Below are 27,360 nucleotides of genomic sequence, written 5' to 3' on the forward strand. Positions count from 1 at the left end.
TATTCAAGTGAGTTATTAAGTATAAAAACCAAAGAGTCTAGAATAAATGAATCGTAAAAATAATAGTGCTTCACAATAATAAAAAAAAAGGACAATTTACATTTTATACCAAATAATATCCTTACAATTTTTTTGTAAAGAGTTAACAAAATATAAAAATTGTAAGGTTGAAATTTATCAACCATCTTGTTGGCTTTATTCCGTGCCAATTTGCTTGTAATTTAGCACTTAGTAACCCTGCATTTAGGTGGGATTCATGTAAGGGTAGTGTGTGAAGAAAAGCTCAAGTTTGTGCAAAGAAGCAGAATTTTGCGGCTGACTCGCGACTGGCAAGCCGCCAACTACAAGCACGTGAGAAGCACACAGGAGAGTTGAAGAGTCGCGCCAACTGTCGCACTACAGAACAAAAGTCCCAAGCTGGCCAGGCCGTTACCTCGCGACTTGAACTCGCGACTTGGACAAGCCGCGAGGTTAAGCTGCCAAGTTACCCTGTTTGGCAAAAATTGACTCTTCCCACGAAATCAAGAGAGCTTCAGAGAGAATTTTGTGAAAGAAACCCTAGAGAAAAACAAGATTGCCTCATCCCCAATCTTCACTAAGAGACTCTACAAATTCCTCTACTCTCTTCCTCTCCATTGATACATCCTTGAGAGGCTATTGACTAAATCCTTTTCTCATCACACTCACGTCTATGAGAAGGTACATTTGGTGTTAAGGAAAGCAGTTTGGAAGAGACCAATGACTATTGGTTGATGCTATGGTTTAGTAGCGGAATTCGGTAAGCTAAAGAAGAAATAGGTTTGGCGCAATCTCGTTGAAGCGAGAAGTTTGGAGGGCTTAGGTACACTAGATAGATTAGGCTTGGAGGGTTTTTTGCTGTTCATGTATCTCAACTACATTCTTTAGTAGATTATTTACTGCTTGGAGGGCGGCGGAGAGGTTTTACACCGAGAGCTTCGGTTTCCTCTTCGATAACACATCGCGTGTTGTCCTTATGTTTGCATCTCTCTTCCTTTATCTTTGCCTTTTATTTTCTGTTGTGGATGTGATTATAATTGGCTTAGATTGTTTATCAATTTTGTATTTAGCTTATGTTCATGTTTTGCACATTAATTGCTTGATAATAAGCTTGAATTGATATTTTATAATTTGGGGTCTAAACGTTCAAAGGTATTTTACACGCTTTTTGAACTTTAAAAAATGACTATCAATAGTATTTAAATTATATATATAGGATTATATTATACATCTTATTTATATTTTTAAGTGTATCCATGCATATATATGTGATAAGAAGCTAGTATAAATAAACCATGAAAACCTAATCATACAAATAAAAACAATTCAAATTTATAAGTCATTTATGTAATATGTCATGACTATGTGCAGTCCATTACTAATTAGGTTATATACATGTCTTAAACCAAATTTTAGAGAAAATTTAATTAGAATCAAAATTGGATTTTGCTTTTGTTAGCTTTTTATACAAATTAAATTGTTTAGATTTTTGCTGTTATTTTTTCTCTAAACTAATGAGCATAATTTTTATACAGTTTCTATTCAGATATTTTGTATACAAAGATATTGAACGTAACAAACTGTAATTAAGCTAAATGATCTTATACACCTATCCCCATTCAATTTAAGATATGCTATTTGGCCAATTTATTATTTTATTTTGTGTCGTATTTAGTAGAATTTCACATACAATAATTGTGAATTGATATTGTATATATGTAGTATCCAATAGTGATTTTCAAAATTATATACATAATAACAATGTAATGAAAAATTTAGTGTAACTAATATCATGAAAATTGCAAGGTAAAATTATTTTAGTACCTCAAGATTTCCTAGTCAACTACATGCTTAATAACTCAAACTAATATTAATAGAACCACTACAATTCATTATTTACGCGCGTGAGCATGGGTTACGTACCAGTTAGTTATATATTCAAAATAGTTCTGTATGACTCTATGCTGTCAGGCAAAATGGGTTGAGCTCGGTAATGATACCAAGGCCTAGAGTCTTGGTTGATTCCATTAAAAGGTTAGCTAAGAAGTTAAGCTGGGCTAAAATCAAGCCCATGCCCAATGCAACCATCCCTCTCAGTTTCACTTAGTCAACAACCAACCTAGCCACTTTTTTTTGACAAATGGGTATGAAACCAAACCCTCCACTTAAGAAAGAAAGATACGTGGAAATATATAGCCCATAAATAACCAAGTTCAACATTTGTTTACTTAAGAGAAGGTCAACTTGATTCTAACAGGAAAAAAGAACAAAGGAAGATCATAGAATATTTAAGCAAAGATGTCACATTACTGTTATAACTTATTGATGCAACAACCGTTTACAATGGAAAGAAATGCCAGGAAACACAATAATTTATTTGTGCAGTGGATAATATAAGGGCTAATATTATTTTTAAAGAATGTCTCCCCATTCTTAGCCCAAAATCATGAAGAAAATTAAAATGACCTCAATTTTAAAGCGTCTTGGTAGCTTATGAAGGGGGTGACTCGGGAGACCCTACATCACTTCTTCATCCCATACCTTAATAACTTGCGAGAAACAATAGCTTCTTCCAAAGAGGGTGGCAGAGGAGGCTCTTCAGGATTTGGACCTGAAGGAACTTCATGCTTAATCTCATAATTCAGAGAACCAAAATCATCAGAAACAATAGCTTCTTCCAAAGAGGATGCCAGAGGAGGCTCTTCAGGATTTGGACCTGAAGGAACTTCATGCTTAATCTCATAATTCAGAGAACCAAAATCATTAGAAACAATAGCTTCTTCCAAAGGGGGTGGCAGAGGAGGCTCTTCAGGATTTGGACCTGAAGGAACTTCATGCTTAATCTCATAATTCAGAGAACCAAAATCATTAGAAACAATAGCTTCTTCCAAAGGGGGTGGCAGAGGAGGCTCTTCAGGATTTGGACCTGAAGGAACTACCCTCTTAATCTCATATTTTAGAGAACCAAAATCACCATAAGCAAAAGATAGTGAGAGAAGAGTGAATATTATGAACAAAGAAACCTTGAAGGAATCCATTTTATTATACAACCTCTCAATGTTTGTAATAATAACAACATCTTGTTCTTATATAATGGTAATTTAGGGTATCTCGTGTGAGATATGTTTTTCTTCTTCATAAAAAAAAATAAGGCATGTGATTTTACTATGGTACGTTGAAAGGCTATAATAAATTATATATTTCCTTTTTTATATACATATTTAATAGGATTTAAACATATGATTTAATATGATAAGTTGAAAGGTTATAATTAGATTAATATATTTCCTTATTTATATATATTTAATAGGATTTATACATATGGTGACTTCTTCATGATTGAAAATTTATACTAATAAATAACAAAGAGCAATGATAGCTCATATCTCTTAAATATATACAAATAAGGAAATATTTATATATATTTAAGAGATATATAAATATTAATTCTAATTGAGACATCCACGATTAAAATTCCTCCTCTGGTTGTAACAATTGAATTTAATAACAAAAAATTAAGAAAATATATAATCAATAAATGTAGTTTTTATAGATTTGATAATTGATTCATAATAATTATTATTTATAATTAAATCAAGACATTAATTGCTTAGCTAAAACTTTTTTTCGATCCTAAACTTCGCACGAAATTCGTTTTTCATCCTTAAACTTCTAAAAGTTCATTTTTTCTTTTTTAAACTTTTGAAATCATTTCAATTTTTGTCTTTCTGTCAACATCTGTTAAATTTTATCTGGACAAAGTTTAGTTACAAAATTAGTTGTAGCATACAGTTACAATTTTAGTCAATATTTTTTTATTGGAGATGAATTTTGACAAATCCACTATTAGATTATATTTTCTTCTTATAATATCCTCCATGCTTGCAAAATTTCTAGAAAATCAAAGATTAATAGCTATGTCATTAATAAATTGTTTAAATTACAAAAACTTGCAATTTATCTTAATATATATTCGATTGACACAAAATTTGAAATGTATATTAAGGGCGTAAAAAATATCCAATCCAATAGTAAAAATTTCAAAATATATCATAATATAAATGATATTGAGTAAAGTTGTAGTCTTAGACTATAACCAATTTTGTTGATAAATTTTGTCCATTTTATCTTACATGTACTAACAAAACACTGAGGTGGTATATTTTTAGCATTTTGTTTTTTTTTGTGCAGTTAGATTTTTATAAAAAAAAAAAAAAAGGACACATGGCATCCAATAATTGGTCATTACAATTTTCCATAGGTTTTTTTTTTTAATAGTCTTGCTTCTTCGAAAGAAAATCCTTACTTTTTCACCTTTTTTTGGGCTTGTTTGTTTGTTTGTTTTTTTTATTTTTTTTATTTTGGCTGATGAGAAATTGTGAGAAAATGTGGTTTCTTTTTGGAAGGAGATGAAGAAGCAAGATTATGTTAGTAATGACTAATAATTTGGTGCCATGTGTCACTTAAAAAAAAAAAATTGGTCAAAGTCAGATTATATAATGCTATAAATATACCACCTAATAATCTATTACGAGGCATAAGATACACCTTAATGAACCTTAACAAAATGATGGGAACTAGAACATTTTTAAAATTTCAGCAAGGAAAAATGATTTTTTTTTTTTTTTAGGGACCAAAAACAAACATCGTGAAAAGTTTAGGAACAAAAATAATATTTTGCAAAATCTTCACGTAGTCCTTTTTTAAGTATTGAAATAATCTCTAATAATCTTACACTTTTATAAATATGATCGATTACATGAATTTTAACCAGTTGACCTAACTCAAACTCAGAAATAAAGATATTATTTTACTACATTAAATGATAGGAGTAAGTTTTGCAAAATCTTCGTGTAGCTCTTTTTTAAATAAATAGCTAATGTCCCACGTGATTCATAGTTCATTTTTTTTGAATAATTTTGTAGGAAATTTTCGTAAGACCCATGTATGGTATTTACTATGCATTATTTGGAGAATAATTTTAATTTTAGAGTAGTGCTAGGGTTACAACAATTTTTACTACATTAACTTTATAAATTGATGTGTCACCAGATGATCAGATCAACAACTTCAATATTACAGTTTCGACCAACGGCTGCTAACTAAGAAGCATTGATAATAAATGATGATAGGAGATTATGGGTGAAAACTCAAAAGCAGAGAGAGTGGTGTTGCTATTGGTTTTGTGTGCTGTACATGCTCATGGTCATAACTAGTTGAATGTCACATAAAAATATAATTGTTATTTTAGCCTTTAGTTATGTTAGCATTTTTCATTTCATGATAGAGACTATTTTAACCAATACCAAAAGGTTAGAGACTAAACTGGCACTAATGAAATGTTAGAGACCAAATTGAAACATGATATAAAGGTCATAGACCAAATACAAAATTTACCCTTATAGAATAAGTTGGGAGTACTATAAATGTATACTCCTCCTTTTACATAATAGTAGCTCCTAGCCTCTCACTAATTAAATTCATGACAAAACCCATCATTCATTTGAGAATGAGAACGCCTTTATGGTAATACTAGAATATTCTTCAATTTTCCCAAAAAATAATCATAGAAATTCATTATACACAAATAATTAGTGCACTAATTATAGTAGTTAACACAAAATTAAATACACATGCTATTAATAATTTTTTTTTATTATATAACACACATTTAGGCTACTACAGTGATGAATCATGTCATTAAAAGGATTTAGGAAATGTAAATTGTTAAGATTAGTATAATTGAAATATGAAAAATATTACTTTCATAAATTTATAAATATTGAATTATTTTGACTAATTTAAGCTAACAATTATTTTTAAATTTTGATTGAATGTGTTATTAAATTTATTTTTACATTTTGTTAGTTTTTGTTTCAATTGATACTAAAGTGACTAAGGACATTCACATCAATTTCCTCAAATATTTAGCTAAACTAATCCAGAAAACTCTACTTTTGCTAATTTAGCCATCTATTATTTTCATACACATACATCAACCTCAATACTTTATTAACATTGAAATTTAATGCAACGATGGTAGAGGCTCACTATATGTAGAGACGAGACTATCCTCCTTAAAAACTTTAGGTAATTTAGTGAGATTGATGCACGCTTGTTTTGATTGAGTTCAAATAAATTTTTGCCGAAATATTAAATTGGTGAGACTGATGTGAATGCCCTAAGCATGAGGAAAATTTTCAAATTTCAAATCAATGTTTTTTTTTATTAAAAAAAATAGTATCTCAAATAAATTTTTTTATATATAAATTTTATAAAGATACCATAGAAATTTATTTTCTAGAATTAAGTAGTGTGCCATCTATAGATAATTAATACTTAGAAATAAATGCATTTACCCTTTCAGCACATAACAAGTAATATATTAATATTAATGCAAAGTTTTGATAAGGTTGAAGGCTAGATGAGAAGAATTGTATTTTCTTCTTAAGTAAATAATCATTAAAATTTATCTGAGGTAAAAAATTAGTCCATCATTTATAAACAATTAATACATGATTTAAATGCATGTATTCTATTAATAATTTGTTTAATTACATATAGCACAAATTTATGCTACTATAGTGTTGGCTTATATATTTATTGTTAGAAATAAGGTCTACTTGGGCAATGTAAAGTTTACTATACATGCGTGATGTATACCTTTCACTCCTTATCTTACTATTATTGTGCTCATTAACGCAATCTTATCCATTAAACCCAATAGGCATCCTAAGAGTATATACATTTGGGAATGCTTTGATCAGTTTGATGTAATTTGTATAGAGTTAAGATATATCAGCTTAAGATAGATGATGACTACTTTGATACAAGAATTTACATATATTTTCCTTGTTTTCTTCTTACTCTGTTTTATATATTTCCTTTATTTTATAACATACTTAAGGAAGAATCTCACATTCCAAATCAATTTTTTTTTATTGTTTCTTTTATAATAAGTATCAGATAAAGTCTTTATTATATAAATTTTATAAAATAACTATATAAATATCTTTCATAAAAATAATTAGTGCACCATGTATAGATTATTAATATTTGAAAATAAATGCATTTACCCCATTAATACATGACAAATATTTAATACATTGATATAAATGCAAAATGAAGATAATCCTCCATAATTCTTAGGGGGAAATAATCATAAACATTCATTTTACATAAATAACTAGTTCATCACTTCTAAATAATTAATTCATGAAAATAAATGTATTTACTACTATAATACTTTCTTTCTTTTTTGAGAAAATACTCTATTGATATTTGTCTAATCACATGGCACAAATTTAAGCTATTATGTTTTCTCAAAAAAGAAAAAAAAAACTTACTATAATGTTGGTTCATATATATATATATATATATACACCGCATACCCTTGGTGCAGTGGTCACCCTACAAGTATAATGGTCTGTTTGGATTGGGGGGGGGGAAGGAGGAGTAGAGTAGAGTAGAGTAGATTTAACCCAAAATTAGCTTATTTTTAGCCAACTCTACTCTACTCCCCTCCACCCCTCCTCTCTTCCATCCAAACAGGCCCTAAGTGCTTGCGGAGTATGGGGAGCAAGGGCAGGTTCAAGTCTCTAGGAGAGAACTTCACACACATAACACTTAGATTAGATTAGAGTGGAAATTCTATAATTAATTTATGAAAATAACTAGTGCATCACTTCTAAATAATTAATTTATGAAAATAAATGTATTTACTACTATAATACTTTTTTTGAGAAAATACTCTATTGATACTTTGTCTAATTACATTGCACAAATTTAACCTATTATGTTTTCTCAAAAAAAAAAAAAAAAACCTATTATAACGTTGGTTCATATATATATATATATATATTACATGTCATTAAAAGATTTAAGAAATGTAAATTGTTAATATTAATAGAACTTTTCCCCCTCAAATAAACAAGAACCTTTAAATATATACTAGATTGTAATATATGTTTATGCATAGATGTATTCAATGATAGTAATGCTGGAATATTAGTAGACCTATTCCGCTCAAAATGGGAATGGACTAAGGTTATGAACTTATAATATGACTTGGTCTTTCCAATGTGAATGAAGTGATCATGTGGACTCTCACGTCAAGTAATATAAATGGATCACTTTGCCCATGTCAGACAACCTCTTCAAACCATTTTGTGGATTCCTCCCAAAACATTAATTACAAGTACATATAAAACCTAAGTTATGATTTTGATTAAAAAAAATTAGCTTTAACATGAAAAGAGTTTGAATATCACCAATACCACAAAATTTAAAAAATGAACTTTAAGTTGAAAAGTAATTCGATATCATTAACAACACAAACACACTTATAATTTAATGGAGAGAAAAATGTTAAACTTGAAAACTATTTGAATATCATTAGCTACACAAAACTCAATTATGATTTGATGAAAGAAATTAACTTCAACACGAAAAGTGTTTCAATATCATCAATTACACAAAAAAATCCAATTCAAAATATAATGAAAACAACCATAAACTTTAAGTTGAAAAGTGTTTCTAATTTTCTATATTATCAACTAAAAATAAAATCCACTTACAATTTGATAAAGAAATTAACTTTTAACTCAAAAAGTGTTTGAATATCATCAACTACACAAAACTAATGCAAAATGGATGAACTCTAGAACTAAGGAAAGAGAGGGAAAAAGGATAAAAACTTATAAAGAGAACCTAAAGGGTTTTCTAGGGATTGTTGGAAAATTTAGACCCTGGTTGATAGAATTAACAAGTTTTAAATCCAAGTTGTTAATTAGATTTATAACGAATAAAACTTATTAAAATAAACAAACATCAATATCATGTCAAAATCATGTAGCGAAAAAATAAATAAGACAAGATATGATGACCCAGGAAAACCAATGAAACCAACCAGTTTCACAATAAAAAACCTAGGGGGAAACCTTCCCGAAAAGCAATCTACTATAGTAAAGAAAATTTTCAGATCTAGTACAAAACTTTTGTCCCTAAACTCTACAATCCCTGTAGATAAACTCACAGTAGAAACCTTCTATTGCTTCAGAATTTTTGAACTCTTCAATATATGAATGCCACTCTTTTTGTGTTGCACGGATCCCAGTACGTGACTAACTCCTTTGCACGAACTCGGCTACTAGGTCTGCGACAATTTGTCCCTTCATGGAGATGCGAGGCATATACTTGATGTCAAAAGCCCCTAGGATAGTGCCCCATTTAGCTATTCTCCCTGTATAATTTGCACTTCTGAGTACAGCTTTAAGTGGGAGTTGAGTGAGAACAACAACCGTATGGGTTTGGAAATAATGAGACAACTTCCGTGTACCCAACACTACAGCCAGGATAGCTTTCTCTAATGGCAGATAACGAATTTCGGCTTTATGCAACGATTTACTCATATAATAAACTGGCCTTTGCACCCTTTTGTCCACTCGTACCAACACTAAACTTACAGCGTAAGGGGCTACAGCGATGTAAGCAAACAAGACTTCATCTGGCTCAGGACGACATAATCGGTGGCCGAGTGAGATAATCTTTAAGTTGTTGGAAAGCTAAAGCACATTCTTCGGTCCACTCAAATCCCTTCCATTTATTGATCAGCAAGAAAAAAGGTCTACACCTATCTGCTAATCGAGAGATAAATTGATTTAGAGTGGCGGCCATTCCAGTCAATTTCTAGACTTCTTTGGGGTTCCGAAGAGCTTGTAAGTTGTTAATGACCTTTATCTAATCTGGGTTGATCTCAATTCCTCTATGAGCTACCATGTAACCCAAAAATTTGCCTGATCCCACACCAAACGAACATTTGGAAGCATTTAAACGCAACTTGTATCTTCTAAGAACTTCGAAAATGTTTCCAAGATCTCCCACATGCTCAACAATAATCTTACTCTTCACCACCATGTCATTTATGTAAATCTCAATACTTTTACCCAGCTATAACTCAAACATCCTCGTCATCATTCTTTAATAGGTGGATCTCGCATTTTTCAAACCAAATGGCATCATTTTGTAATGGTAATTCCCAATAGGGATGACAAAGACAGTCTTCTCCTGATCATCCAGAGCTAATAGTATTTGGTGATAACCTTGGAAAGCATCTAGAAAACTCATCCGAGAATGGCCAACAGTCGCATCTACAAGCTAGCCTATTTTAGGCATAAGAAACGGATCTTTAGGTTAAGCCTTATTTAAGTCAGTAAAATCAACGCATACTCGCCACTTCTCATTCTTCTTCTTTACCACCACGGTATTCGCTAGCCATTTAGGATAAAAAACCTCTTGAATAGCTCTAGCCTTTTTGAGTTTTGTTACTTCTTCTTGCATTACGTCAGCATGTTCTTTGGATGGTCACCGAGGAGGCTGTTTCTTAGGGGTGATCAATGGGTTGACATTCAGATAGTGACATATGAATTTTGGATCTACCCCTGGGGCTTCGTAAGCATTCCAGGCAAACACATCAATGTTTCTTTTGAGGAAATCCATCAGCACTTCTGTCTCCTGAAGAGGTAACTGAGATCCGACTTGAAAAAACTTCTCCGGATCATCTCCGATAGGAATCTTTATCAAATCTTCACACCTTGCATTCTCAGCTGAATCATTGATGGGCAATGCTAGAAGTTTTAATTGTTATAAATCCTTTCTAGGATGAGCCGAAGATTCAACCTCTGGCTTATGCTGGATGGCAGCCACTAAGCATTATCTCGCCACAGATTGATCTCCCAGGATTTCATTAACTTGACCTTCAGACGGATACTTAACCTTCTAATGCAAAGTAGAGGAAACAGCCCCTAGCATATGAAGCCAAGGTCTAGCCACAATTGCAGTATAAGGTGAATACGCGTCTACAACAATGAAATCTACCTTTACTACCTCTGTACCAGTTTGCACGGGTAATTGTATTTGACCCTTCGGGGTAACAACTCTTCCTTCAAAACTCACCAAGGGAGAACTGTATGGTGTTAAGTCATGAGGTTTTAAATTAAGCCCTTTATAGAGATCAGGGTACATTATTTCAGCTACTCTGCCCTGGTCTACCATTACTCTCTTAACATCATACCCTCCAATTCTGAGGGTAATTACTAAATCATCATCATGGGGTTGGATGGTTCCAATCTTGTCTTCGTCCGAGAACCCTAAAACTAGAGTATTCGTTTTTGCTCTCTTCAGATCGTGATTGAATTCTCCTGTAGGTAATCGGGCTACTGACATTATTCTAAACGGCCAGGACCATGTTCTGCCAGGTGCGGCGAAGATGACATTAATAGTTCCCAAAGGGGGCCTTAAGGAGTCCTCTCGTTGGGGATTTGAGTTCATCTGACCTCCTTGGCCACTGGAATGATGCAAGAGTTGTTTTAATTTACCCTCACGGACAAGTTGGTCCAAATGATCCCATAGGCTCCTGCAATCCTTTGTGGTATGTCCATGGTCCTGATGGTACTGGCAATAAAGATTATGGTTATGCCTTTCAGGGTTTCCCACCATCTTATTCGGCCATTTAAAGAACGGTTCATTCTTAATATTTTCCAAAACTTGATGTACTGGCTCTTTGAATACAGTGTTGACTACTTAAAGATTTGCTGATCTTGATTGTCCAGCAAAATCCCTACGCGGTTTGTTATTATTGTATCTATCCGACCTGAAATCCCTCCTCTCTTGAGGGATAACTTTGTCTTTTCCCTTGCCCTGCTGCTGATCTTCTTCAACTCTCTTATACTTATCAATCTAGTCCATCAGTTGACGCACATTGGTGACAGATTTTCCAGTCAGAGATTTTCTTAAACCATACTCGGCGGGTAGGCCGAGCTTGAATGTATTAAGGGCCACTTCATCAAAATCTCCTTCCATTTCATTGAACATCTCCAAGTACCTATTTGAGTACATTTTTAAGGTCTCACCCTCTTGCATGCTCAAAGACAGCAATGAAGCTAGAGGCCAAGCGACTCTCCGACAGGTGACAAAACGGGAACCAAATGCTTGGTGAGTTTTTTGAAGGAACTAATGGAATCTGCTCTTAAGCTGTCAAACCATCTCATCGCAAATGGTCCCAAACTAGAGGGGAAAACTTTGCACAAAGCTTCATCCTTAGAATGAACTTCCATCCTCTAGTTGAAGTGGCTCACATGCTCCACAGGGTCTGTTTTACCATTATAGATAGCAAACGTTGGTTGATGAAAACGACGAGGAAGTCTTGCCACTTCAATCCTACGTGTGAAAGGCGATTTGGAGATCTGGTTCAAAGCTTTGGTCATAGCATCGTTCCCTACACCTCCATGCAATGGACTTCGAGGTTGGCGTTTACAATAATGTTCTTCTTCATAGGAAAAGGATTCACTAATTGGCGTTCGAGATTTTCTTTTATAAGTAACGTCTTGTTCATCATCTGAATTGTCATCAGAATATGAAGAAGTTCGCCTCCTCTTTGCATGGCGCAACTCCCTTTTCAATTGGTCAATCTCTAGTTGCATATTTCTATTCTTCTCTGCATAAGACACGTGACTTCCACCTTGTGGCTGGTTTTGGTTAGGATGCATAGTATGTACACTATCTTCACGATCATTTCTTTACTCCAAGTTGAAAAAAGGATTAACATGTTGGGAGGCTCTAGATTCTGCTGGTTGTTGCCTTGGCTCTGCCATCATCAACTGTTGCTTCCACCCTCGCTCAAGCTCTCCCTACAGACGGTGTCAATTGTAGGGTCTATATTTGTGGCCCAAACCCAAAAGGTATAGCATATGAGCCCAACAAGCCCAATACAATGAATTTGTAGAGAGTGGGTGAAAGAGCTAGGCTGGTAATGAACTAAACAACGTCTTACAAAGATTCAACAGATAAATAAGTGTAAGAACAAACTTAAAACTTGGATAAATTGTTGTCCAATGAGACAAACTTTTGTTTATATAATTCTTAGAGCTACAGTAAACCTTTCTTCCCCCCTTTCTCCTTTGATTTTTTGGGCCTCCCCTTCTTATGAGAGGTCTTTTACATTATATAGTTTCCTTTCAAAACATCTTAATCGTACACTTATTAGTCATCTAAACGTTCACTTAAGTACATATCCCATCAAGTATCTTCGTCGGTTCTCCATGAGTAGAGGTAGTTGAGACTGCACTGTTTAGGGGTCTTCTCCACATTAATACGGTCAGAAAAGTTGCTGCAGTGCGTTTAATGCGGTGGTAGCAGCTTTTTCATTAGATATTTCTTTGTTCTTATCGTCTTTATACGTACCTGAGGTTCATCCTAATCATTGGCATTGCCAGGAAAGTCACTCAAACCTCTCAGGTACTTACTTGATTGATATGCTTCATATTCGAGGAGGACACACTCCTCGGACTATATTCTTTAATCATTTCCGTGCATATTTAACCCTCCTGGGATCCTTCTCAATCATTTACTCCTCTTCGGACACACCTCAGTCCTTAAATAGGGCCCTAGGCCCAAGACAAAAATTTGGGCTTCTACCCCCACAGTTTAAATTTAAATTTCAAGAGAAAAATCATTTTCTTTCTCAAAAAAAAAAAAAAAATCATTTGGCATTAATCGCCCAACTCATTATAGAAAATGCAATCTAAATTTATTCCTCTCTTAATTTATTTCCATCCAAAGCAAAGTTTAAATTCCAAATTTGAAAGTTGTATAGTTAATGTCTTTTTTTTTTTTACAAGATAGAAATTTTACTCTAAACTAATCTAAGTGTATATATATATATATGTAAAGCTTCTTCCTAGAGACTTGAATCTCGTCCCCACACTTTACGAACATTTACATCTGTGAAGTAACCATCGCACCAAGGGTGTATGGTGATATAGTTAATGTCTGAAAGTAATGCCATTTGCATGGTTGAATTTGTTTTGTATGATTTGACAGAATGATTTTTTTTTCTTTTTTGAGAAACGTAGGAATGGAAATTGAAACTGTTGCACATAATGATAAAAAGGAAATTGTTAATTAACAACATTCCTTGTGGTCTTCCATGCCTCATGGGTTTATACTTTAAAAAGTTTAGATTTCCAAAATATCTTCTTGGTCTTTTTGTAATTTTCATGAAAAATTAAAATTGAGATTTTATTTCTATTAGAGTTACTCTGATTTTCACATAAATGTTCAACCATGACTCAAAAGCATGACTCCTTTTTTCTCCTCCAAAAAATGAAAGTAATAAAGGAGGGGGGGGGGGGGGGGGGGGGGCTTGTGGGGGGGGGGGTGGAGCTTGATACTCAAGTGCTCATAAAACTTTGTAATTTTGTTCACATGATGAGTAACTTTGTTCCGAGAGACAAAGTATAAGAATTAGACAGTATCTACAAGACCAATATTTGGAAAAGGAACAATGCATGATATAGGGTTTTGGCATATTCAATGTTTGTTCTATATTTTATATTCTTAAATTTTTAGCTGTGACACTGAAGGTTGAAACTCTCTCTCAAAAAAAGAAAGGGGGGAGGGGAGCCTAAGGGAGCAAATGGCAGCAAGTAGAATGATATCTCTATAGTTACTTACCAAACATTTGATTTGAAGATTACATTTAACCTTTAAGACAAAATTGTATCAAGATGAAGCAACATCCACATTCACTCATCACACAAAATATACGGTGAACATTTATTTTATATATGGAGTGAAACTAACACCTACCTGATGGGGGGAGGTTACGATGATGGTGAACTTTATATTATTTTTTGGTGGGAGGGCAGAACAAAACTGCACCGCGATGGTGAACTTTATATTAAAATCAAGATCATCATTGTTAAAGTATTATTCAATGGTTAAAAAAGTAGACATTCTCTCCACACACACACACACAAAAGTAAATAGACATAATCGACAAACCAGTTATTTTGTTAAGATAACTTTTTGGAATATAATAAAATATATATTGAACAGCTTTAGACCCCTTAAACCAACAAGATTAACCTAGTTAATTAGCCAAGTGATTAACTTAGTCAATTCATGCAATTCTAAGTTATCACAAACATATAATCATATCAAAAATATAAAGCAGCAGAAATATTAAAGACACAATGATATGATCACCCAGGAAACCACACGGTAAAAACCTGAGGAGGATTTAACCTAGCTATTCTCAAGGTAAACCTAAATCCACTATGCGAAAGAATCGAAGTTCATACAAAAGGACTTACAGGCTCCCCGCTCGACTTCCTAATGCTACCCACTAGTAGAACTTACTGACACGACCACGTGCAAGCTCCAAATCCACGGACTCCTTCTTTTTTGGATTCTCCAATCAGCTACAAGCACCCACGCTTGTTATTCTTTAAGCTCCAATGGCAGAAACCGAGTTGATCATCAAGATGTTGATACTATCTCTACCTTGAAAACCCTAAATTTTGTGTAAAGGAAAGCTCCTCTAGATCTCACAAGAGATTTACACAAAACAGAAAAGTATGAGCAACAACACAACAAGAGCAACTCTAAAAATGTGACTGGGGTTTTGCCTTTATACCTAGGGTAAAAACAGAAAACCTAAAACATTTAATGAGTTAGGGCTGAGTTGGAAAATTATGCAGAAAAGCATTCTGCCCGAGATTTGATCGATCAAGTCTTTCTTTCGATCGATCGAGCTAGGCCGAAATGCACCAATGCATCTGCAGCCTCTCGATTCCAACTTTACATGGAAGTCACTACTTTAGGCAAGCCTAAACATATTGTTTTGATCATGATTTTCCAACATTACACATTAGAGTTCTAAATACATAAATTCCTAAATCTTTAGAACCTAACATATATATATATATATATATATATATGAGTTGATCTATTTAGTATCCGCATTGCTTTTATATTCCATTACTTTGTATTCTAGGGTTTAACAAAACTAAAACAGCTACTTGTTGTCCATTTGGTATCTCAAAGTTTTCTTATTCACTAAGTTTGAAGTGAGTGTTATTAATCCTTTAAATTTAAACAATGAGTATAGTTGGCTATTTTGTTAAGAGCCATTAGTCTCAATGCTTATGTGGTTAACAGATTAATGACATGACAAATTTTAAATGACACGTCATCAATTTTAATATAAAAAAATTAAAAATCATCTTTGACTAGGTGAAAAACCCATGACCTATCTTAATATGTTAACATAATACAAAGTTTGATAAGGTGGTAGGAGAAATGAAAAGAAATATCTTTTCTTATTAAGTTAAAAATCATAAAAATTCATTTTAGGTAAATAATTAGTCCAACATGTGTTGATACTGTATTTTGTTCAGCCTCGATTCATGCATAAAAAATAAAAATAAAAAAAACCAAAAATTCAAAAAAAAAAAATTTTGAAGATGCAAAATTACAAATTTCAAAGATAAAAAGGATAAAAAAAATAAAAAATAAAACATGATTGGATGGTGGATCAAAGGGTCACGACATTTAAAAATCCATTAAGGCCAAAACCTTAACCGGGTATGGTTAAAAAGTTGACTTTTTGATCCGATTGTTGGATCGCATTGAATTTTGGACCATTTCATAGGGCATATTTTCCCTTCAAATGATAGTTTGTGGGCCAAAATCAGCGTTAAAAACGATGAGATATCACTAAAATGCCAAAAACTCTAATAAAATCCTCACTTTTTTTTTAAAGAAAAACTAGTAGTTTTTTACCCGACTTCGCACAATAAACTGTACAAACTAGGCAAGAACTGGAGCGATCCGGTTGGACCATCTTTAAGAACAATATCTTATATATTTTTCATAAAAAGGGCTCAATGGTATTTACTCCAAATTGGAACATACAATTTTTTTTAAGAAAAAACATCACAGAATTTTTCAACACTGCATCAGCTTCCTTCCGAGCATGAAATCTTGACTACTGTAGCTCCAAATCGAACAAGGTTAGGACTGTTGGAAACTAGACATCTAGAGCTTTCTATGCATATAATGTCTGAAGAAAACGGAGCTCGTAAAGGCCTTCAAATAGTTGTACAAAGATCGGGTTAGAAATCAGAAAAAGACGAAATAGGCTTATGAGGTGGCAAAAATGGGAGGCTAGCTAGGTGTAACATTTTACACCTAAGCTAGCCTCCCATTTACCTCACCCCCCTATAAATACTCCCCGATTTTTGAGAAAATATATGGAGAAAAAGAGAGAAAAATAGGGAAAAAATAGGAAAAGAGTGGGAAAATTTTGAGAAAAATACCCTAGAAATTTTGAAAAAATCCCCCCCCCCCCCACCTCTAGGAAAACCATCACACACAAAAAAAAAAAAAAAAAAAACCTCTTTCATTTTTACTTGTAATTTTATGGGTAAACTTGTAGGGATAAGGTAGTTTTTCCATAACTACACCCATCCCATTCCCTTTTTCCTCTCATGTAAACATCATATTTCCATATATAAAATCATTTACTTTATCTTTTGCATTATTCTTGTTAGGACATATTGTTTTACTTGTTAAAATATGTCCTTCTTTTATGTAATTAGCTAATCCTTTGACAAAATGCACTCAACTTTTAATTGGTAGTTCTAGGTTTTTTAATACTTCAAGAAACAAGGTTTAAGATCAAGTGTTGAAGTCACAAGTCTGTCCAAGAAACAAGCTAAGAAGTGCACAGTCATTAAATCTCACACACTGCTCACAGCTGCTTGACACCTTCTATCTTTCGAGGTTTATAAATCAGAATTTCTATTGATTTCTTGGGATTCGTGGATGTGTTTTTGGGCCTTCTTTTCTTCTAACCTAGGCATAAAAAGATTGTTTTAAAGGCATCAAAGAGTAACAAGTTGCAAAGCAATGAGAAAACTCTTTCAAAAATTGTGATCGGGAAAAGTATGCCCTAATTCATCTCTTCTAAGAAGTTGCTGTGTATGTGCACTTTGGTTTTTGACCAAACATCTTCTTGATTTCATCGTGGATGAACTAAGAACTTTGTAGCCAACAACTCTTTCTAGTTGTGATTAAGTCGCATACGGGATCTGCCATTGGTTAGTCACGTACTTGGGAGCGTGCATCAAAAGGAGAAACTGTACTACAAAACAAGTTAATTGGGTATTGGGGTAAGGGTTCAACTGTAGGTGTAAGGTACTTGGATTCTTTACTTGTAACCGCTTGTTGTGATATAGTGGAGTTTCGGGAGTGTGACCTGAAAATCACCGGTAGTTTTTGCGTCAGTTTTCCCCATTCGTAAACAAATCACTGTTTATTTATTTTCGCGTCATAATTAGTTTATTGGTGATTTGTTTGTGCTACCACGCGTTTGCATGTTAAATTGATTAATTAATAACTTGGCTAATTAATTAATTAATTTAATCACAAGGGGCAATAATTTGTGGCCTATCAAGTGGTATCAGAGCAGCACACTCTAATTAGGTTTAATCTTTACTGTGTTGATCCATTGACCCTTGTTTATCATGGATAGAGGATAGTCATTAATCATACCTCCTTTATTTGATGGCATTAACAATGCATACTGAAAGTACGCATGAGAGCTTTCTTACAGTCTTTAGATGAAAAGGGTGGCAAGTTGTGGAGATTGGCTAGACCAAGCCAAAAAAAGTGCCGGCTGATTGGGATAAAGCCAAGATCAAGGCAGCAAACTTCAACAGCAAGGCGTTGAATGCCTTATTTAACGCAGTCACTAATGAGGAGTTTAAGAAGATATCCTCCACAGAAATTGCAAATGAAGCATAGACCATCCTCCAGACAACCTATGAAGGTACAAAGGCTGTCAAGGATTCAAAGTTTTAAAGACTCACTACAACCTTTGAAGAAATAAAGATGGAGGGGATGAGTCGTTCGATGAGTTTTATGCCAAGCTCAAGAACATAGTGAACTTAGCCTTCAATCTTGGGGAAACCATTCTTGAACCAAGATTGTGAGGAAAGTGCTAAGATCTTTACCGAGAGATTCCATGCGAAGATTACTGCTATAAAGGAATAAAGGATATTATAAGATTCCTTTGACTGAGTTGGTTGAAACTTGCAGACCTACGAGCTAGGATTATCTAGGATTGACAAGTCGGTAAAGGCAAGAGCATACCTTGAAGGCAAAGAGCAGTGACACAGATGAATCTTCTGATGATGAAGATTTCAAGATGAAGTCCTACATTACAAGGCAGTTCAAGAAGTTTATGAAGAATGCCAATGGGAGGAACTTCGACAAGGACCGTAGACAATCCAGTTCTTCTCAGTCTAAGGCCAAGACAAAGGAAAAAAGATGCTAAGGATGACAGTTAGTACACAGTTCTTCAGGACCAAAGTGTTTTAGGTGTCATGGATTTGGTTACATGAAGCAAGAATGCCCAAATATCTCAAGAGCATTGGAAAAGTAAGGCACTTGCTACAATCTTGAGTGACACTAAGCCTAAAGATGATTCTGAAATGAGGATGACGAAATCTTAAATGCTTTCACTGCCACAGTCAATCCTACTGAAGTGATTGTTGAAGATGTGGAAGAAGAAGAGGAATTAGTGGATTCTAAGTGTGAGAAGACGGATGATCAAGATGATATTCATATAGCCTGTGAGAAGCTTTACAATCTCTCTGAGAAGGATGAGAAATTGTATAGCTGGCCACCAAGAAACTCAATAGTGTGGAACTTGATCGTGAAGAGCTTTCCACAAAGTTTGATAAAGCTAATCAAAGATTGGTGCACTGAGATTTGAGAACAATTTCTTGGCTGAGAAAACCAAGAAGCTTGAAGGGGAGTGTTTCAAGTCAGAGCTCAATTGGAGAGGACCTCAAATGTAAAGCTTGATGAGATGCTCAACATTCAGAAATCTGCTTCAGATCGAACAGGTTTAGGGTATGGTCTTTCTTCCTCTAATATTGCTTTTACTAGTGCTACTATGTTTGTTTCTCCTGCTAATAATACTGAAGTTAAGAACACTGATGTTAAAACTGAATTAGCTAATGAGAACTTAGACAAGGGTAAATCTATCGTAGGAGCACCCCCTAAGCAGGATAAGAAAGATGTTAAAAACCTAGGGTAAAAGCTAACTCTCAAAAGCCTAAATAGAAGAAGAGCATCTTTGTCATCATTGTGGAGCTGCCAGTCATACACACCAAATTGCTACAAGTGGTTAACCACTCAACTAAGCAACGACATGATCACATCTAGAAGCCAGAATCAGCTTCAATCCTTTCTTGCTCCTCTTGGTGATCTTCTCAAAGCCCTCATGTTCCTTTGAATTAACGGTTTCAATTTTCCCCTCACCGCTGGTTCAAGGGTTTAATCAAAGGAAAAGTTCTTCCAAGGTGTGGAAGAAAAAGGACTCTAAGTGATTTTATCACTTTCTTCTATCTTCTCGTTTTTGTTTGTTGCATTACTTGTGTGTTTTACATTTTTTTGAGTCAGTTTAGTTTTATCTTTGCTTTGTTTAACATGTTTTGCTTGTTTGTTTTTCATGTTTTTTTTTTTCATATAAAAATAAAAATAAAAATGAAAAATCAGAAAAATACAAAAACAGTGTGTGTTTTGTGTACATTGGTACTTGTGTACCTTGGATGGCCATTGAAACAAAGTTTTCTAAACTTTGTATCATCTTAACTTAGATGAGTATTCTTATGCAAACTAAGAAGTGAGCTTTGTGGCTCTTGTTTGTGATGAGTAAGATTAAGTTATCTTTTGAACTTAACACTCGTATCACTCTTTTTGACGAGTAGGACTAAAAAATTCTAAGAGAAATACATAAATAACCATCTCACCACTGTTGCCACCAATCATAATGACACTTGTATGCTTCGGCATAGCAAAATGCAGTGTCAAAGATATCGTATGCTTCGGCATAGCAAAAGTGCAGTGTCAAATGCTTAACATCTTGGGTATTTCTTTTCTCTTTCTTATATACAATGCATGATATGCTAAATAAAAGAAAATATGCAAAGAAAATAAAAAGCAAAAAATCAAAAATGCTTTAAATATGATTGCAAGCGTTATTCTAGGAGATGCGGGAGTTATAGAATGTACCTGAAGGTATAGTCCCCATTAAACAGTTATGATTGTGTGTGAGTTAAAATGATTTTCTCATATCTCAAATCGTCATAACATGTATACACATATGCAATCTTGCGATTTTTTATACACAACATGCAATATTCTTTGCTATTCTTGATACATGTGCAGGTACAATTGATTTGGCATCACAAGGTTTTACATGTGCTAATGTGTGCTCACTAAACTGTCTTGACTTATTTTTGAAATATAAAATTGGTTAGACTTTGTGTGTGTGTGTGTGTGTGTGTGTGTGTGTTTTTGAGGATCTATGTTCTTAAAATTTTTGTTGAGAGATATTTTTGAGAGCTTAATATGTTGATTGGATCATTAGTTAGTTGATGTTGGATTGCATTCATGTCTATTTTTTTCACTTCTTGAAAAATTGTTTTTAAAAGCTAGCTCGACACCTCCTTGATACCTAGCTATCTGTCAAGCTTCTCAAGTTTTTTCTTATTGCAATCTTGACATCTTCTTGACACCTGGTAGATTGATCAAGAAAGTTCTTGCCTCCTCATAGCTTCTCGACACCTGGTGGATTGATCGAGCTTCTGTTCATAATCAGGTGATTCTTGTTCCTCGATAACTCTCGACACCTGCAGCTGTCGACGTTCATTTTTCTCGACGCCTTCCTCGACAGATGTCTCGACACCTCTCGACACCTTAGCTGTCGAGATTTACTGAAGACTCTATATAAGCTCCTCGTGCGATCTGATTCTCACTTTTCTCAATCTCTCTCTCGAAGACTCTCTCTTTTCTCTCCCAAACACTCTTCTTCACTCAAAACCTTCAATCCACGTGATTTTTGGCCTCTTTGCTTCAAATCACTTGGTATGCTCTCTTATCTTTTCATTCTTCATGCATTTCATGATTTGAAACCTAGATTTTGGATTTTTCAAAATTGATGAGTGTTTATTTAAATTTTGGGATGGGCTTTCACTTACATGTGTTTAAAATCTCATGCATTGCACACATTAGCATTATAACAATTTCCATGCATTTAGATGAGTGCAATCTGTTTGTGTGCTGATAAGTTTAGATTGGGCTGAGCCCATGATGTATTTTCTTTTGCATGTTACATGTTCATGTATTCCCCATGCATATGTACTCTCTTTTCAATATATTTATATATTTGAATTGCTTGGGACTTTTCTGATTGTCTCTCTCTCTCTCTCTCTCTCTCTCTCTCTCTCTCTCTCTCTCTCTCTCTTCTTGTTTACGTTAGTTTGTCTATGGCACCTAAACGTAAGTCTGCTCTGTCCCAGAACCCTCTGCGTTCTAGGACATCTTCATCTTCTAATGCTACTCCTTCTAACATTCGTCCATGATGAGGATGCTCATAAGGCTTTCTCGGAGAACTTCTCTAGACAAGGTGTTCATTCGGAATGCCAAGTCATTTTGGCGGACTTTGCTGACACTAACCTTTCCTCTGTCATTCACAGTCGGGGATGGAGTCACTAGTGACATCTCGGTCACTTGTCCTCTCGTGTTATTCAGGAGTTTTACTCCAACATGCATGGGCTTGATCTTCAGTACCTTTTTCTTCACTTGTGTTCAAGGTACACCTTTGCTGTCACACTGCAGCTTGTTGCGGATGTGCTTGAGTTCCTAGGATAGAGTTTCTTGACTATCCTAGTTGTGAGCGTCTGCGGACTGTGTCCAAAGATGAGCCCATGGCTGCTTTTTGTGAGCGCCTTGCAGTCTGGGTAANTGTCCTAGGACTCCCACATCGAAGGATAAACCCCCCCACTTGCTGCCTTATAAGCTGCGAAGCGAAGGGAGTAGTGTACAATCGGTTTATAGTTATTCGAATAACTATAAACCGATGGTACACTACTCCCTTTGCTTCGCAGCTTATAAGGCAGCAAGTGGGGGGTTTTCCTTCGATGTGGGACTCTTAGGACACCATCTGAGGACGTTGCTATGCATGCCTAGGACGTTGCGAAGCCGTCCAAGGACGTCCTAGGACGTTGAAGGACATGCCAAGGATACATCCTAGGTACCCACATTTTCTTTTCTTTCTTTTATAGATACATTATTCTTGTACATTAGGTCTTGTGACCAATTTTTACATACATTGTATTTATTTTCTCTATATGTGGATATATGTTTCTTTCACCTACCTCTACATGTGTTGTTTCTTTTCTATCTTTATACACATGTTTCTTATTACTTGTATGCAATCTATTATTTTCGTTTCACACTAGGATGCCTTGATGAGTTTTGTTTAAAGTGTTTCAGAAATACAGGTTGTCAAAGTCTACTTGCCATAAACTCTCTTCTTGCAAAGTTTTTCAAGAGTTTGTGTTAAGATAGATTTTATTGTATTCAACAAGTGAATATGAGTTGAGTGATTTATGACTTCTCTCATATCTAATTTGTTTGTTGTGATTTTGTCATGGATTGCCAAAGGGGGAGATTGTTAGGACATATATGTTTTACTTGTTAAAAATATATGTCATTCTTTTATGTAATTAGCTAATCCTTTGACAAAATGCACTCAACTTGTAATTGGGTAGTTCTAGGTATTTTTAATACTTCAAGAAACAAGGTTTTAAGATCAAGTGTTGAAGTCAGCAAGTCTGTCCAAGAAACAAGCTGAAGAAGTGCACAGTCATTAAATCTCAACACCTGCTCAACAGCTGCTCGACACCTTCTATCTATCGAGGTTTATGAAATCAGAATTTCTAATTTGATTTCTTGGGATCCGTGAATGTGTTTTTGGGCCTTCTTTTCTTCTAATCCTAGGCATATAAAATGATTGTTTTAAGGGCCATCAAAGAGTATACAAGTTGCACAAGCATTGAGAAAACTCTGTTCAAACAAATTGTGACTGGGACAAAGTTATGCCCTAATTCATCTCTTCTGAAGAAGTTGCTGTGTATGTGCACCTTTGGGTTTTGTGACCAAGCATCTTCTTGATGTTCATCGTGGATGAACTGAAGAACTTTGTAGCCAACAACTCTTTCTAGTTGGTGATTGAAGTCACGTACCGGGATCTGCGCATTGATTAGTCACGTACTTGGGAGCCGTGCATCAAAAGGAGAAACTGTAACTACATAACAAGTTTAATTGGGTATTGGGGTAAGGGTTCAACTGTAGGTTGTAAGGTACTTAGGATTCCTTTACTTGTAACCGCTTGTTGTGATGATAGTGGAGTTTCGGGAGTGGTGACCTGAAAATCACCCGGTGGAGTTTTTGCCGTCAAGTTTTCCCCATTCGTAAACAAATCACCGTGTTATTTATTTTTCGCTACATAATTAGTTTATTGGTGATTTGTTTGTGCTACCACGCGTTTGCATGTTAAATTGATTAATTAATAACTTGGCTAATTAATTAATTAATTTAATCACAAGGGGTCAATACATTTGTGGCCTATCAATTCTTATTTGCTTTAAGTTCCTATGTTGTTGTGTAAATATCTCTCTATATCTTTATGCTTATATTATTATTGCTTGTTTGTTATATTATGCTTGTTTCCTAGATGGTTATTGGACCATCTCCTAGGATTTGTATGGGAAGTACCCCTAGAGGGAAGAAATCCCATCCCACCTAGGCATCTAGGGTTTTTACTTTTATGTCATCCCATTAATTTTTTGCATAATCCCCTTTCCCGTTTACATTTATGTCATCTATTTTATTTTCCAAGTAATCCTCTTCCTCTTTACATTTATGTCATCTATTTTATTTTCAAGCAATCCCCTTCCCCCTTTACTTTAATGTCTTTCCTTTAATTTTTTGCACAATCCCCCTTCCTCTTTACTTTAATGCGCGCGTGCGTGCACACACACACAAACACACACATATGTATGTATGTATGTATGTATGTATGTATACCATATTTATGTATGTATGTATACTATATCTAGACACCTTAAAAAAAAAAAGATTTTCTATTTCCTCCCTCTTAAATTGGTTTCAAAACGTCTAATAAAGCACAATATGGTTATGTCTTATAAGAATGGTTGATGGCTTTGAGCTCTCATTTCTTTATGACAAAGCATTCATAAGTCTTGAAAGAGATTAAAATCTATTTAAGAGAGACAAAAAAAAAAAAAAAAAAAAAAAAAGAAAGAAAGAAAAGAAAAAACCTTTTAATCAACCTTTACAATATTTCAGCTCTTTTCTTTATGTCATTTAAATTTCTGCATTTTACTTTTAATTTCATTTAAATTTCTGCACTTTACTTTCCTTGCAATTTATTTTCTGCACTTTATTGTTGTTCATTTACTTTTCTCATCAATAACGTTGCCATAAAATAAATATGCTTGTAAAACAACTCTTTTATACACTATTCTAAGAAAATGCTTCTCAAAATCGTTTCCCCTATTTTTCTAAAAAAAAATGAATGAAGTCTTTCCAAAAAAAAAAAAAGAGAGTTTTTTTTTTTTTTTTTTTTAAATCCGAAATTTGGTACGCTGAATAATAAATTATTTCAATGTTGAATAATAAATGATTTCAAAAAGTTTTACTACATTAAATAACGTTTTTTTCCGAAAAATGCTTCGTCAAAAACATATATGTTTTCAAAACGTTTTTAATACATTAAAAAAAAAAGTGTTTTCAAGTAGTTGTGTTTCAAAAAAATTGTTCCGTTCCTTTTCTTCTTTCTAAAAGAAATCCAAATTTTTGCCAAAAAGAAGGGAAGTGCATTCAAAAAAACATGTGCTTTTTACCACGTTGGAAAATATTTTTACCACGTTAGATTTTCCTTCAAAAAATGTTTTTTTCCTTCCTTTTTTAAGAAAAAAATGTGTTTTCCAAAAAACCATTTTTACCACGTTAGACAAATGTTTTCAAAGAAAATGTTTCAAAATTATTTTCTTCTTTAAAAAAAAAAAAAAAAAAAAAACCCTGAAAAGAGTGAGTAAAAAAAGGGTAGAAAGTTTTTTTTTTTATGACCTTTTTACCACATTGGTTTATTTTTTTTAAATAAAAGGGGGTTTTTCTTAAAATATACATATATATATATATATATTGAAAGATGTTTTACAACTTCTCAGTAAAAATCTTTCTAAACAAAAATATGCCTTTTCAAAACATAAAAAGTAACGTTGCAAATATTCCTTCATACATTTTATTTTTAAAGCTTTTCTTAGAATAGTTGTAGTTAAGGATTTGTATTTATGGCTCATTCCCCTGAGTCCTTGAACACCCATTAAGCTTGCATTGTCCTTATCATTTTCTTTGGCACTAATGAATTTTATTTGTCATCTTTTTTGCATTATAAAAATGAGAAAATTGTGGACAACAACAAGGTGCTACTTTTCCAACTCTCTCTGTCTCTCTCTCTCTCTCTTGTGTGTTGTAGTTTGGTTATTTATAATAGCTAGTATTCACATGCTATCTATATATTAAATATTCTACTCACATGTCTTTGTAATTATCTTTCAATATCCTCTCACATGCTACCTATGTATATACCTCATATGCTTTGTTTGTAAATATTCATTGGAGTCAATATTCACATGTTAGCTATATGGTAAACATTTACTCACATGCATAAATGTATATATATTAATATTGTTTGCAAAAAAATTTGAAAAAAAAAATCAAAATGTAAAGTATTCTATTTCTTTACAAAAAGATAACATTTGAAATAAATTAAAATGAGATACTATTTTCAGATAAGCGTTGTGGGGTGCCTAACACCTTCCCACACGTAACCAAACTTTTGATTCCATGATCTTTGGTTCAAGACTTTTTCGTTTGCCTTAATTAATGAATCCTTAAAATTTGGTTTAGTCAATTAGGTAACCTAAAATGAATTAGACCTCTAGATAACCAATCACACCTAATACAAAACCAATGATTAATGATCACAGGATTTCTTGTGTTTCTTGTGTGTTATTTTTCAAGTGAACATAAGCCTCTATTTATACCCATAGGGTTATGTTTCATGAAAAAGCACTTAAAGAAAGTTAGTTATTTTTCAAGTGAACATAAGCTTCTATTCATGAAAAGGCATGTAAGTTTCATGAAAAGGCACGTATGGAGAGTTAGTTATTTTTCAAGTGAACATAAGCCTCTATTTATGAAAAGGCACGTATGTTTCATGAAAAGACATGTATGGAGAGTTAGTTATTTTTTTTCATAAAACGATTAACAAAGATTGAAACATCTTCAACTTTTCTGAACAGTCACTAGAAAATTCCAGAAAATTCAAATTTTCGAATTTTCACTTAGAAAATTTTAGAACTTGAATTTTCACTTTATGAAACCATATTCTCCAAACTCAAATATCATTATTACAACATTTCCTTGTATATACCTATATATGCAACAATATATCTATATACTCCCTCCGTCCCAAAGTTTGCCCTCTATTCCATTTTGGGATGTCCCAACATATTGTTTTGTTTCTAAAAATAAAAATCATTAATTTACTAAAGT

At 33.6% G+C, this 27,360-nt stretch overlaps 1 protein-coding gene across 1 annotated transcript; it reads right to left on the reverse strand.

Moving 5' to 3' along the window:
- Positions 1-10,794: 10,794 nt before the first annotated feature.
- On the reverse strand, positions 10,795-11,514 carry LOC112030037 (uncharacterized). Its single transcript, XM_024062722.2, has one exon. It carries the CDS (start codon positions 11,512-11,514, stop codon positions 10,795-10,797), a length of 720 nt encoding a protein of 239 aa, XP_023918490.2.
- Between the last annotated feature and the right edge of the window lie 15,846 nt (positions 11,515-27,360).

The sequence above is a fragment of the Quercus suber genome, unplaced genomic scaffold (genome assembly GCF_002906115.3).
Source record: "Quercus suber isolate HL8 unplaced genomic scaffold, Cork oak 2.0 scaffold_164, whole genome shotgun sequence".
NCBI classification, from domain to species: Eukaryota; Viridiplantae; Streptophyta; class Magnoliopsida; order Fagales; family Fagaceae; genus Quercus; species Quercus suber.

What these genes read in the sequence shown, in the direction of transcription:
- LOC112030037 (XM_024062722.2), bottom strand. Translation starts at nt 11,514, where the DNA reads ATGGTGGGAAACCCTGAAAGGCATAACCATAATCTTTATTGCCAGTAC.